Source organism: Oenanthe melanoleuca, chromosome 1, assembly GCF_029582105.1.
Source record: "Oenanthe melanoleuca isolate GR-GAL-2019-014 chromosome 1, OMel1.0, whole genome shotgun sequence".
NCBI classification, from domain to species: Eukaryota; Metazoa; Chordata; class Aves; order Passeriformes; family Muscicapidae; genus Oenanthe; species Oenanthe melanoleuca.
Window position 1 is genome coordinate 86,891,831 of NC_079333.1, and position 14,019 is coordinate 86,905,849.

The following is a 14,019-nucleotide window of genomic DNA, read 5'->3' on the forward strand; positions in this document are numbered from 1 at the left end:
ATTGTGCTGCACAGGGGAAAATATCTCTAACTCTCCAGTAACATTTACATTCTCAACCTATTACATGCCCAGGACAAACAAAGGGGATGTGGTGGTAATTGCTACATGAGAATCACTCTGCCATCTTACAGCCCCAAAGAGTTTTGTGAATGAAGTGCCAGCAAAAGGTGACACATACCTGATCCAGAAAGCACCGTCCTACTAGTTCTGGGTATTCTACATAGGTTTCTAGTTCTCTCAAGAATATTCTAGGAGAAGCAAAATTTTCTTAGAGCACACATTAAAGAAAGTTGTCATAATGTTCACAGTCTTGCAATTAGTTTTCTAAAGTTTTGGAAACAAATTTGCAATGCTACAAAACTAAACATAATTCTTCTAGATTATGTACTTGAAAGGGGATAGCAAATTAAAACAAATATTCTGACCCATTTATTTTAGCTGACTGTTGCTGCAACTGAAATCAAATACAGGGTTAGAGAAGGAAGGGGGATTTCATTTCCCTTCATTATGTATTGAGCAGCAGGATTTGTGCAGTTTAAAGTGGTTCTGCTTCCAAATACTACCAAACACCACACACCAAAACCACCTCCCCAAAACTAAAATAAACCCACTAAAAAAAACAAAAAAAAAACAAAAAAAAACAAAAAAAAAAATTGTCATTCTAGTTTTGCCTGAATAAAAAGCAACTACTTAATATGCTTAACTTCTCCTGAAAACCAATTTCCCTTTCCTATGAATTTAAATATTATCCTATGAAGAAATATCTCTCTAGCAGCAAGGATCCAGACTTCAGAGAGGTCACTCAATATATATTTTAATAGATATAAATAAGTAGGGGTTTCTATATTGATCATATATTATTTAATACATCTATAGAAATATAAAATTAATCACCCTCAATCAGATGTAAGAGTTGAGAATTCATGGTTTAGAACCATAATTCACTTTCCATAGCAAAAGTAATAAAAAAAAGAAACCCAAATAAAACCTACTTTAATTATCTTGTAACCACATCCAAATATCTTGCTTCAGAAAGACGACCACAATGCAAAATTCTGCCTGTGTACTGAATATATGTGGTTTCACACAGCTTTGTTCATCTTTGATAGATATTTTGCTTTTCCTCCCCTATGCAATACAGTGTTGACATGCCACATAGACAAGTAGGACTGTGTAAGGATCTTTTAGCAGTCTATGGCAGATTAAAATGAAAAGTGAAGAATCTCACCCAAATGCTGTTCTTAGAACCAAATGCAAATCCTCACCTGTTGTGAAAGTGATAAATTTCTTCCATATTCCCAAACAAGATATCTTTCTTATTTTGCAGTTCTGGGGAAATGAGATGAGCCATTAAGGGGTTGTCCATCTCTGCAGCATAACCCTGCAACCCAGGAGAGAGGCACAATTACCATCTCCCTTTACTTGCAGCACTTCTCTCTAACAGGGCAGTCTGCCTTCAGGCTGACAGACAGTATTAATCATGAAAGAAGAATAAAAATCCTGTGTTTTCATCACCCCATTCAGACACACACACAGAGTCTTCAAAAAGACACTTGAGTAAATCCTGCAATTAGATAAGTGAGGATGAAACAAAGCTTGCAATAATTTCCACCAAGTAAAGGCTCTACATTCCTACACTGCTTACAAATTATAGCTCATACTCTTTTTGCTAAGACTTTACACATCTGAATTAAGGGCCACAATTCCAGCACACACACAAACCTTCATGCCTGCCTTAGCCATTGTTATGAAGGAATAAGCTGACTGTGGTTATTTCTAAGGGTAACAGAAACCAGTAAGCTAAAAATTCTGTTAAGGCACTTCCATTTGCTTTGGCACCAAAAGGAGCAGCTTTAGATTCCCACATCTTCCACTTGCCATATAAGCACACATTCTCTTGTCTGTTTATCTGGCACAGAAAAGGACACAAGTGGCTTTAGCCCAGGACTGTTCTCCTCTGGCCCTGAGGTCACTAATCTGTGTTTTCTCATAACACTAAAGAACCTCAAGCAAACAAAACACTCCCAAAAAATCAACCAGAAAAACAGCAGGAATTATCTAGCACCTGCATTGTAAACAGATTTCTTAATATAAATATATTTCTTAGCACACAGGCATTGAAGATGATCATCTCATCTTTAGATTTAGATTTGATTTCTCTCTCTTGTGGTTTGTGTGTTTTGGTTTTTTTTTTTTTTTTTTTTTTTTTTTAAACACAAGGTGATCCTTGCATTAAGTCACATTGATTAGAATAAACCACACCAAATTATAGCAAGCTGAATAATTAAAAGAAAAGATAAGCAAAAGCGCCCTACAATTAAGATTTTCCATTTTGACATGTGCTCCAAACTAGAAGAACTAGCTGGTAAAGTCAGCTAATCTGAAGAATTCAAGCATTTGGACAGGACAGAATTATTTCTTTTAAAAGAACCTAGAACCAGCTCTTTAAAAGTCTGGGAATTATTTCCTCAAACACCACAAAAAAACCACCAAAAAAACCAACCAAGCAAACAAAAATACCCCAGTGGTATAGGCAAAGACAATGGAGCTCATAAATAGCTACATTGGTTCCTTTCTCATATTTTTCCTGCCCCCAAGCAGGAAAAGGCAGAGTCTGAAACAGAAAGAGTGGAATAAAGGAATTAAGAAAAATTTAAAAAATAATTTAGATAAAATGGAGGTAATTTTTTTAACAGGAAAAGAACTACTGCAGCCACCATGCAGTTTAGATGAAGAGCTGCACAAAGACAATGATTTCCACTTTAAGTCAAGATGATATTGAACATAGCAGCACAGCCAGCACTGGCAAAAGGGAGTATTGAATTTAGCTGAGGTGAAAGGAAGCCTGACAGAGTTCATTACTTGCAGATTCTGAAGGAAAAAAAGTGTGAAATACACTCATTGACAAAAAGTTTTTGTCATTTTTTTCACTTTAGGCTGATATACTTTTAAAATTTACTATAAAAACGTTAATGTTCTACTACCTATGTAGTAGCTGTGTTTTAAGAAAAAAGAGGGAAAGCTACTGAATGCAGACAAAGAGATTATTTAATCTTACTTTAAAAATGCTTAAGGCCTTGCTTAGTCCTTCATTTGAAAGCTGTTCTAAAACCATTCAAGTAAGTGGGAAAAAAGGTAGAATTCAATACCTAAAAATAAACTAGACCAGTGTTCTTCTCCCAGTAAAGATTACTGAATTTCACACACTAAAGTGGGATGATCCTAGTTATTAATGAAAGAAAAATTATTGATCTTGGATAAGTTACATCAGTTTCCAAGCAATCAATCTTGGGAAACTACCTTGCTTTTTTTCTATTGGAATCCTTGGCAGACAGAAAACGCATGGCAAAAAATAGGATATAATAAGAGTAGACACTGTCTCTACAAAGGAGCACCAGGTTATTTTACATGAAAAATTGAAAGATTAATAGAATAGGAGAAATAAAGGGAATAGGAGAATAGCCAGAATTATGGACTAATAACTAGAATTACTCAAAAGATGGAAGACTGCCACTGAACCATCCCTCAGCAAGTATCTGATCCAGAATTACTGCTGGCACTCTCAGTCACCCAGGTTCAAGCTAGAGGGACACCAAACTGCAGGGAGGCACAGAGAGGAGTGCCTGGCACTGTCAGAGTACTGGAGTGTTGGTCACAGGGGCACAAAACCAAGACACCTGGCCTAGAAAGACAGGAGTTGCACTGCACTCTATGAAAAACAAGAGTAATACTGGGAATAGAAAGATGCTCCAGTAGCAGCAGTAAGGACCAAAAATCCTCCAACTATTCAAGTCTTGATTTTATGAATAGATCTGTACAGATGCATTGCATACAAAAGCAGAGAATAAAGTGATCTCTTAGGCCCACTCCAAACTGACCTGGGTTTATTATCACATGTCAGATGTGACCATCCTGCTGTAATCAACACTTCCATTACTTAGACTGAGCACAGGATGTAAATGCTGTGGGAAGCTCAGTACAAACCAAGACCAGAGTCCAAAACACTCACACATTATTCTTACTTGAAGGTATGTAATCAGAAATTATCAGTCCTGGTCCACAACTTCAGTTAGTTCCTATTTAGGAGCTTAACATTGATATGGACACCAAGAATATCCACTTGTCTCAACTCTAGTTCACTCTGATCAAATTATTCAGCCATAGTTATCTGCAACTCCATCATTCCCTGCAATCAAATTGTACTACAGGAAAATGACACACCCATAGCTGAAGACTTAAACTTGAGGAAGGAAGGAAGGAATACTGCAGTGTATTCCTACAAGCAACTCAGCAGTGCTGCAATCATGCCTCCACAAGTGTGGAGCAAAGGGAGCACCTTTGCTCCCTTGGTGATTTCAAGCGAGGATTTTATTACAAGGCATTCTGTTCTCACAGTTACACCCAAGATATGTGGAAGATCACTTAAATATATGCAAAGAAAGATGTAAGAAACAACTTTTCTCCCCTGACACAGGAGTCTCTTGATTCAGATACACATTCCTGTGTGACACATGACCTTCCTGGAACTGACCCATGACTCTGGAAAGAGCTTTTGCAGGAATTGATGATCATTACAAATCTTACTATGATTCCATCTAAATACTAAGGCACATCTCATTTTTTGCTCAATTTGTGTTTTCTAATACAAAATCCTAGTTGTATGACTATTTCTAGAAAAAAATCACATATTGATGCCTCTGTGAAAATGAGAAAGGAAAAATATAATGACCACAGTGCTTGACAGAACACACAGAGGCTTTACAGTGGTAAGGAAAACATAAGAGCATCCATGCAATGCAAGAGATTCAATAACACCCACAGTGAAACTTAGTCTTTACCTCAAGAACACAGAGAAGCTCTTCCACATATGCTCGTTCAGTCTCAATAAGTTCATTCATTACATGCCTGTGGACAAAGAATGATAATTAAGGTGAGCCTGTTCACTTTTGTAAAGTAATGAGGCAACATTAATTTTGTCTGTGTTTCTTCCTTAGTTCAGATAATAAAAGAACAAGTTCTAGACAATGGAAAATGTGATGTTCCATGGATATTCCTATCATTACTTTATATATCCTTATTGAGAGATACGTATTTTTAAAACATTTTAAATTTTTTGAAAATGTTTTTGAACAGGAAAACATAAAATCTAGCAGTTTCAGTGCTGCAGTAACTGAATTGAAGCAAGAGAATGTTTTATCCTTGTATGTACAAAGTCTGCTTATACTATGTTTGCAGCTGCTATGGGAGCTGGAGTTGGAGCTGCATAGGATTCTCAAACACAGACTTAAAGCTACACTGGTATTTTTAAATTAGAGGCATTTAGGGCACACTTTAAATATCTCAATGATGCTTTAAGGTTAATTTCTGTAATGATCAAGCATTGAATCATACTTCCCCCAACTCCTTCCCTTGTGATTTTGTGTGATGTAACAGAAGGCTATAACAGTAAAAAGCCCATGTAAGTAGCCAGTTTACAAGTAAAAATGCAAGGTCTGCTATATGCATTCTAGGTGGTACTAAGTAATTTCCTTAATATATGCTATGCTGTTCTGTTTTTATACAAGTGATTTTTTGGTAACATATATCAAAACAGACACTAAAAGGAGTCCAATAAATGGACAGTCTCAAAGTCTCAAAGCATGGAGACTAAAACCTTCAATAGATTTACAGGTGGTTTATTACTCAAAACTGCATCATCTCTGAAATGAAAATATGTAGTTGTCCTGCCATAGCATCACCTCACTGCAGCAAGGGTAGACTCTGGTACTACCCAAGCTCTAAATAATGCTGCAGACAGACTGAAATGTCTTCCTCTGTGTACAGAGCATACCCAATGCATTTCAAAAAGCACTGAGAAATATACTTGTTTTATCAAATTCTTAGCCAAACTCAGGCTTTGCTGGAACCAAATCAGAGAAAATCCATGCTTTTTGCTTATCAGAATATACTTACTGTCGTAACACAGCTAGGTTTTCTTCATCATCCATTGTAGATCCTCCTCTGCTTTGATGGAGTTCAGTCATTTCACTCTAAAGAAGGAAACAAATAAACAATGAAATAATCATGGCATCACAGATGTGGAAAAAACACTTTAAAATGCAGAGCTTTCGCTCACCACTTTTCACTGGAAAGACTGTACTCTGCTAAAAATGAAGGCAAGTTTGCAAGACTGCTGAGGAAAATATTCAAGTCACCTGAAGGTCTTGGAGCACACAACATTTGGATGTGGAAAGCTCTCCATCAAAAGGCACTTTAGAAAATATGGTGGTTCAAAGCCCCTTTTCAAGAAGACATCAGAGCACCAGCATAATCTTGTAAGCAACACTAGCCTTAGTCTGTTTTCCAAGCTAAAAATAAGGAACTGTGCTAACTTTCTGTAACTTCTTAACCTGACACCGAAATTCACTATTAAAACTTTTACTGCAGTGCCTAAACCTAACTATGGCTTGCTGAAAACAGAGAGGGGTTCTGCCTTCAAGCCCTCCTTGCACTACCCCTTTTCTCTCCAAATGCTGTCCAACCTGGTCATATGGTCCTGCCTTCCTCCTAGTATTGTTTTTTGCTGAACCTTTGCTGAGTTGATTCAACTCTTTAATGCAGTGAAAAACTACTTGTTTCTGCTTCTGCTGTCAGGATACTTCCCTTGCTGCAGGCAGGGCAGGAAGACCATCCCCACGTGGGAATGGCAATCCACTAGGTCAGGTGAAGCTGTCCTGGAGCCAACGACAACTACTTCTTCACTGTCAATGGTTTTAAGAGGAGCCAATTACTACTGGCAAATAAAAAATGTTTCCTGTTCATAGACTTAATATTTTCCTGCCCCTAATATTTTTCCTAATATTGGCAACTATTTACCCTCCCTCATTACCAGCCCAGCAACAAAGCAGCCCCTATTTAAACCACTGCTTCACCAGCATTGCTTCAACTGGGACAATGACAGTTTTTCAGTAGAATTCCCTCATACTTATTGAGAGTTCCTGAGTATTCTGCTGTGCTATGACATTTTCAAGTAGTACATGTGTGAGAAATGGAAAGTGAAGGAACTACCTTTGCTTTCCTGTAGTTTACCCTCCGAAGGGCACTGCTTTCTGAGCTGGACACGTTTTCTCTTTGAAGACCTAAACATGTAAACCAGAACCAAACAGAAGTCAGAACTGGATCACATCTGACACAGATGTTTGTGCAACCACAAATTATTAGTTTCTTTAAGTTTCTCAGCATAGCACAAAAAACCAAAGGCTAATCCAGTAATACCTGGGGAGGTACAAGGAGATTTTACAAATGCTTCAGGTCTTGGAGCAACTGGCTGAACAGGACGTGTCTGCTTAGCTGCCAGCTTCTTAAGACTCACTTGTCGCTTTTGAAACATTTCTTCCATACTTTCTTGCTTCTGGAAAACCTTTTGCACATGCTCCTATGGTTGCCATGGAAATAAAAAACAACTTGAATTAATAAAAGGATTTAGAGAATTTATTATAATTTTTAAATTCCTGTCAGAGACCTATCAACAAGCTACACTAACACCTATAGCACCTACAGCATATTGATTTGAAACTGCAATTACTTTTACACCACATATAGAAATACTACACTACTCTTCACTCTTAACAAGCTGTAATTTACTGTGATTAAGTACACTGAAAATTAGAACATCACTTGAAGAATATGTTGTGTGCTTATTATAGGAAAATCTGGGATTCAAGATTCCATTTTAAAAAATAATTTTTTTGAGTGTCTAAAGGTTCTGTTACATGAAGAGATCAACCATGAAGAAAAGGAATATATTCTCAAGTTCTAAAGAATATGTTTAAAAAGTAGCACATTTTTGCTATATTAAAATAAAAAGGTATTTTAAATACTTGCTTGGGAGAATTTAAAAAAAACCAAACAATTTTATTGTATGAATCATTTAAGTAGTTATGAAAAGCTCCTGAAGCCCTTGATGCTTATCCAAAGATGTGATGAGACTCAGGCACAGAAATGTACTGGCTTTCCAGTTCACACTCCTAGCACTGATTATTTAGCTTTATCAAAGGCAGTACAAGAGGGCAATCCTAAAATGAACAAGTGGACACACAGATACACATAAACATATTCTGGTACCTTTAGGTCTTCATTGAGGATGTGTCCATACTCTCTGTAAATTTTATTCAACTCCTTGATTTTATTGCCAGCACCAGTATCCAGGAATTTCTCAATCTCCTGTAAAGCTGATTCTGCACCATCCTGAGACTGACACTTATCTACTGGCTGGGAAGCCAGCAGGTAAATTCCTTCATCACACCACTTCATAGACTAGGAACAGAGAAGAACAGGCTCAGAATCATCACACACTAAGAGTCTAAAACACCTCAACCTTGCCATGCATTCAGCTATTTAAAGAGAAAATTTCCAGTACAGTGAGCTAATGTTATCTACCATTATGACAATTGTTCAATGGAGTTTTGGGAAACAACTTTTGCATACTAAATTTACCTTCTCTAGTAAGTCATGCAGTTCCAGAGATTTGTTAAGAAGATTTCTCCTCCGTTCTGTCTCAGAAGTGAAGGCATCACAGAGATGATGAAGTTCACTGCATTTTGGAATAATGGAGTCCACAGCATAATGATTGCTTTGAATAAAAGCATCACGCTCTGAGGCTAACATTCTGGCTTTTGCTACAGTTTCCTAAAAAAACAAGCAAAGATTAAAAAACATCTTTCCTTGGATCAAGATCAATAAAAAAATTTTAAAATTGTTTTTATGCAGTGAAATACACATACTGATAAAGAATACATCTTTAGTTAATATCTGCCTTGCTTAATAAATCAAAGTGATTTCCTGTTTTTCCAGATGCCCAAGAACTTTAATGTACCAGAGTACCTCAGAAATAACAGTGAATTTAATCACAGGCCTCATTTTGAGGGAACCACTGTTGTCTTTCTATGCCTTATTCAGCAGGGTCTGCATGTGTATGAATGCAATTTGGGTAAAGCAACAATCTGAACTCAAATTAAAAAATACCTATCAGCCTTAAGAGCAACGACCTCACTCAGAGAGCAATTTGTTTCCTTGAGAAGCACAGGCCAGAAAAAGGTTCCCTTTCTATATTGTTCAGTATATGTTTCTGCTGGCCATCTTTATTGTACATTCAATACACAGCTTTCTTATTTCTTGAAAGAAATGGCTTTAATAGGAATGGAAGTGGCCCCTTCATCAGTAAATGCAAAACTTGGCTATGTAGACACTTCACAAAATTCCTACATGAAGCAATCACACTCTGTGTCTGGTGACTCTGCTCTTTATTGAGGGATGCTCAAGAATTACTCTGCTCCAATGGGTGAAGACTTTATTTCAGACTCCTTCTGTACATTACCTGAGACACCAGCTCTGCCCTGCTGTCAGACTGAGCTGACACACTCAACACCAAATCCCATTCCCCCCTGCATGTGCACTGCCACAGTAGAAATTAAGGAGACTTGCAGAGCTCTTACATGTGATTTTTCTTCAAAGTTGGCAAGATCTTTCAAAATATGCTCCACATGTGAACGGCTGTTTCCCACATCTGAGAAAGCAGACAGCCTCTCAGACACAAGATCCAAAGCTGCTTTGACCTGAAATGAGACACAGCTATGTATGAATGAAGACAGCTCCACCTCTCCAGAGAAACACTAATTAAATAGCTGATAGGCACTATCTGCAGCCAGGTGACTAACATTATGTGGCTACTGGGGCACAGAGACAAAGCACCTTTTTTTGTCAGCCTACCTTTCCCCTCCAATTCAAAAGGAAAACAAATACAAAGAAGAGGCAGTGAAGTAATCCTGTTTCCTGGTACTGAAAAAGATGCAAGAAAACTAATGCTAAGGAAACATTTATGATCTTGCTTTTACCAGATTACAAAGACACAAAGCAACATTAATGCTAACAGCTAAACATGAGGGAGAGGTCCCCACTCTAGCAATGGTTTTAGAGACAGACAAATGCTTGCAAAAGGGTTTCTCAGTGTTGCTCTCAGGGAGACACAGGGTCTGTGCTCCAAGATCAGCTACACCAGGATAAAGTGTCTGTAGGTGCCATCAAGCACATGAGTTAAACAACATGAGATCAGAAACTGGCTGTGAAAGTTGTAGTTCAGCCTCCACCCAGCTTCTAACACCATGGCTGCAACTTCCCACCCACAGTGTTGGAAACAGTTCTCATAAAAATTCAGCCAGAATGTTGAGGCTTGGTTCCATAAAAGGACCTATTGGCAAGATGGAAGTGTTGCAGCAATATTTTATGTTTCTGTGGTACAGAACAGGTTTCAAAGGAGTGTTTGAATGCTTATACACAGCTGGGTGCATGGAAAAAAAACATCTAAAGATGGCAGAGAAAAGAAGAAATGCTATGTCTCTATGGGCAAGAATTCAAACTAGTAAAGATAGCAGTGTGTCAGGTAAGGGCAAGTACAAGAAAAAGGTTGGAGAAAGCTTTCAAGTACACACAAGAACTGTAAAATCAAGAGCAGGAAGCATTTTCTGAATCATTTCTATATTGCCAAATATTGACTGCCACCAAGCAGTTCTCACCTCTCTGAAATCCTGTTCAAAATTCCGAAGGCGCAGACACTGCTCTAGTTTTTGCTGATGCTTAATCCAAAACTCATCAAATGCAGTCTCTGTCTCATGCAGCTGAGCCAGTAGCCTTTAAAAATAAAACCAAAACACATAAAAACTACTCAGAGAATGATGGGTGCAACCTTCAAGTGACAATGCAATCCTCCAGAGTAAATAAAAAGCTTCCCCAAAGCAGTATTTTTCAGGACAAATAAACTGGATACAGGAAACATTTTTTGTATCACACAGTATCATTTCCTGCAATAACACTGATGTAAAAAACTGAAATCCAACACAAACATTAAGTTCTGAAAAATGGGCAAGTGCTTATTTTAAGCACCTTCTCAGCTTTGGCCTGGGGACATGAGGAGCTGGGGATAACATACATAAAAGAGATATGGAAATGTCTGTGGATTAAGACTCAGAGGAACCCAAGCCTTAGGCTATCAGTAAAACTTAAGGTAAAAATCTGTACTGCTGTGACCAGCCAGCTGCCCTTACATTTCATTCTTTGGAGCAAAGCTCACTATAAATGGATGGCCATTGCTCCTTCTCTTCAAAGCAGAGTTATTAATTAAATATCACAGGCAAGTGTACAGCTGCACTGTGATGAGGAAAACCTTCTTTGATTATAATTCTGGCAAATGACATAAAATTTACCTTCTGTTATTGCATTTTACAGTATGATATCCCATGGACTTTATACAGTGCACTTTGCTGCACTTAGGCTACATCCAGGGAAGGCTACACACCAGAATTTTAATAAACTTTTGTCTTTAATGGTACAGAAATGATCTCTGAATTTACAAGCTAAAACCAACCAGAAAAAAGGCAGTGACACATGCACACACAGAGTTTGTTCCAGCTTCCAGCAGATATTGTATTGAATAGGAATGTTATGGATAAATTAGCAGCCCCCACCCTGATCATCCTTGGATAGCAGATAGTAACAGTGACCAAAAAAAGTGACTTCTGCCAAGCTTTGTGGATTGGAATGGACAGTTATTTGGAAAGAAAGTCAGCCTGAGTGTAACAGAAACACAGAATGACAGACAAAAAAAGAATGCAGAATACTGCCTGGGGGAAATGAGCTATGCTTTCATAGCTTTGTGAAAATTTACATCTGTGCTACAGTGATATAATGTCTTCAAACCTGGCAGTAAAGTGAGGGGGGTGTGTATGTGGCAGGCAGGGAGCAAAGGAAAACAATACCTACTACTTATATTCCCAAAGGAAGCACATAGGAAATTGGTGCTTAGGTACTTCAAGAATGGTGTAGACCCTGGCAGACCTTTACAGGTTACTAACAACACTGATAAATTATCAGGTATAAAAGAAAAAACTTCTCCCACTTCAAAGGGACCTAATGGAAATGGACAAATCTACTGAAAAGAAGGGATAGATCACTTCAGTCTTCCCCTCATGCCTTCTGTACAGCAGCAACATTTCTGGGATTGCACTTTAGTTTCTAAATAAAGCATTGGTATTCTTTGAAATAAGGAAAAGATATTCAAGTACATAGTCCAAATGTGACAAAAATGAAAGGAACATTGTTGTGTGGTATCAGAATTCCAACCCCATTTCCCTGTAGCCAGGTGACCCCACAGTGGGCATTAGGGGGTTACTTTGCTCAGGACAGATCTGACAACAGAGGAGTTGTTTCTGAAATGTTTTATAATGTTCACATGGCAACATTTACTTACTTGCAAAGCATAAATATAGAATTAAAGAAAGGAGCTGAGGAGGAGTTTAAAAAGCAGAAAAGCAGCATGTTTAGTGTTTGACACCTCTCACCTTTCTACTGTTGTTTGATTATCTAGCTGATCTTGATTCAGTTTGTATTCAGGATTCTCAGTAACTGGTTTTGTAATACTTCCAAGGATATCATCTCCCTGTTCCACTGCTACCCTGATATCCTCCTACAAAACAAAACAAAAACCCCACATGCTGTAGCAGTGTGTTTTTTTAAGTAGAATTCACACGGCACTAAATTGAAAAAAGGATTTCAATAGCATTTTTGAGCAAGCACAGTTTTATTAAAAACAGTGGCTGACAACACACAATAAATAATAAATGTCAGCTTCTTCCATGTTTGCCATCTTAAGACCCCAGTGTAACTGAGTTGAATTTTCATGGTAGACAGCCTTGTAGTGTAGCTTTAGGCTACAAATATCTCAAAAATTTTAGATGCACAGTTCTGAAACCACCAAATAGCTTTCATTTAATCCTTTTTGAAAGAACATTTGTTCATGCTTCAAAAGGCCATGTATTTTAATATGCATGCAAATACAATCAAATTTCCTGTTGCAAACAAAACTACAAATTAAACACACCACTACTTACAAAGAAATTACTGTTTCACATACAATCCATTATGCACTTGTACATATGGAAGCTTAGTTTCAAGAAATGTCATTTTTCAACACAAAAAGGATTTTTAACATCAAAAAAACTTAGTTCAAAAAATATCAATGGTTCACATTATTACTATTAACATTATCCATATTTTCCATTAATGTTGCTAGCTATAAATTAAAAGAAATTAACTAGAAGCCAGCATCTCTACGAAAAATTACATACCTTCATTTTGTCCTTCTTTTCTGTGTGTGTTGCAAGAAGGGAGCTGGTTGATTGCACATCATTTGGTAGTTCTGTTTCAGCCAGCTCAGTCCCAAAGGACTGAAGAATCTGAGCTGTTTGCTTAACCTTTTGGGCGAAACCTTCTATAGCCTTTTGGAGCAAAAAGCATTAAAGATGTTTCATGCTCATCACACACATATGTACAAACAAACACAAGCACACAAAATATAGCTCTCAAAACAAACCCAAACAGATGAATTACAAGACTGAAAAATGGCCAAAGTAGAATTTTGCAAGCAACAGATACCGTCACCATTAATTCCTTAATTGTATATTTTTCTTAGGCTGGTATCAGGTGTATCTTCTTCATATTTTATAATCTGGAGTTATTTTACAACTTGAGATTTTTCTTTCTTGTAGCAAAACCAACAAACCTCAACACAATAACACACTGTAGTTCCTTCACTCCAAGTGTTCAGAAAGCCACTCCCAAGTTATTACTCATATTATTTCTCTAAGATGACTAAGTACCATTGGGAACATCTTCTCACACTGAGCAAGTCAACTTGCATCACTTGGAATCTGTTTTATAAATGACAGGGTATAAAACAGAAGGGTTCATTAAACTGAGAAGTTAAAACAAAACCTGAGACTCACAGTGCGACGGGACAGCCATCTGTTGTGGCAGTAATCCAGGGTGCCACCAAGATCCTCTGTTAATTGTGTCTTATCAATGTAGCCCTGCAGTTCTGATACTGAGCCCAGCATTATGATCTGCAGGACAGAAAAAAGTGAACGTGATCAGTGGTGACAAGTCCCTTGCTGAGGATTCTAAGCCTCATCCTTCAGACATCCTGCACAC

The 14,019-nt window shown here is 37.6% G+C and overlaps 1 protein-coding gene across 15 annotated transcripts in view; it reads right to left on the bottom strand.

The window, feature by feature from the left end:
* The window catches only part of MCF2L (MCF.2 cell line derived transforming sequence like), a 148,186-nt gene that overhangs the window by 15,074 nt on the left and 119,093 nt on the right, over positions 1-14,019 (bottom strand). For all 15 annotated transcript variants that reach the window (XM_056500544.1, XM_056500121.1, XM_056500464.1 and 12 more), the window contains 13 exons: positions 13,815-13,931; positions 13,158-13,307; positions 12,372-12,496; positions 10,551-10,665; positions 9,474-9,593; positions 8,476-8,667; positions 8,104-8,295; positions 7,255-7,414; positions 7,048-7,118; positions 5,953-6,029; positions 4,839-4,905; positions 1,266-1,381; positions 179-248 (listed from right to left, as the gene is read on the bottom strand). In XM_056500544.1, coding sequence (XP_056356519.1) covers positions 179-248; positions 1,266-1,381; positions 4,839-4,905; positions 5,953-6,029; positions 7,048-7,118; positions 7,255-7,414; positions 8,104-8,295; positions 8,476-8,667; positions 9,474-9,593; positions 10,551-10,665; positions 12,372-12,496; positions 13,158-13,307; positions 13,815-13,931 — 1,572 coding nt within the window. The remainder of the gene's footprint in view (positions 1-178; positions 249-1,265; positions 1,382-4,838; positions 4,906-5,952; positions 6,030-7,047; positions 7,119-7,254; positions 7,415-8,103; positions 8,296-8,475; positions 8,668-9,473; positions 9,594-10,550; positions 10,666-12,371; positions 12,497-13,157; positions 13,308-13,814; positions 13,932-14,019) is intronic.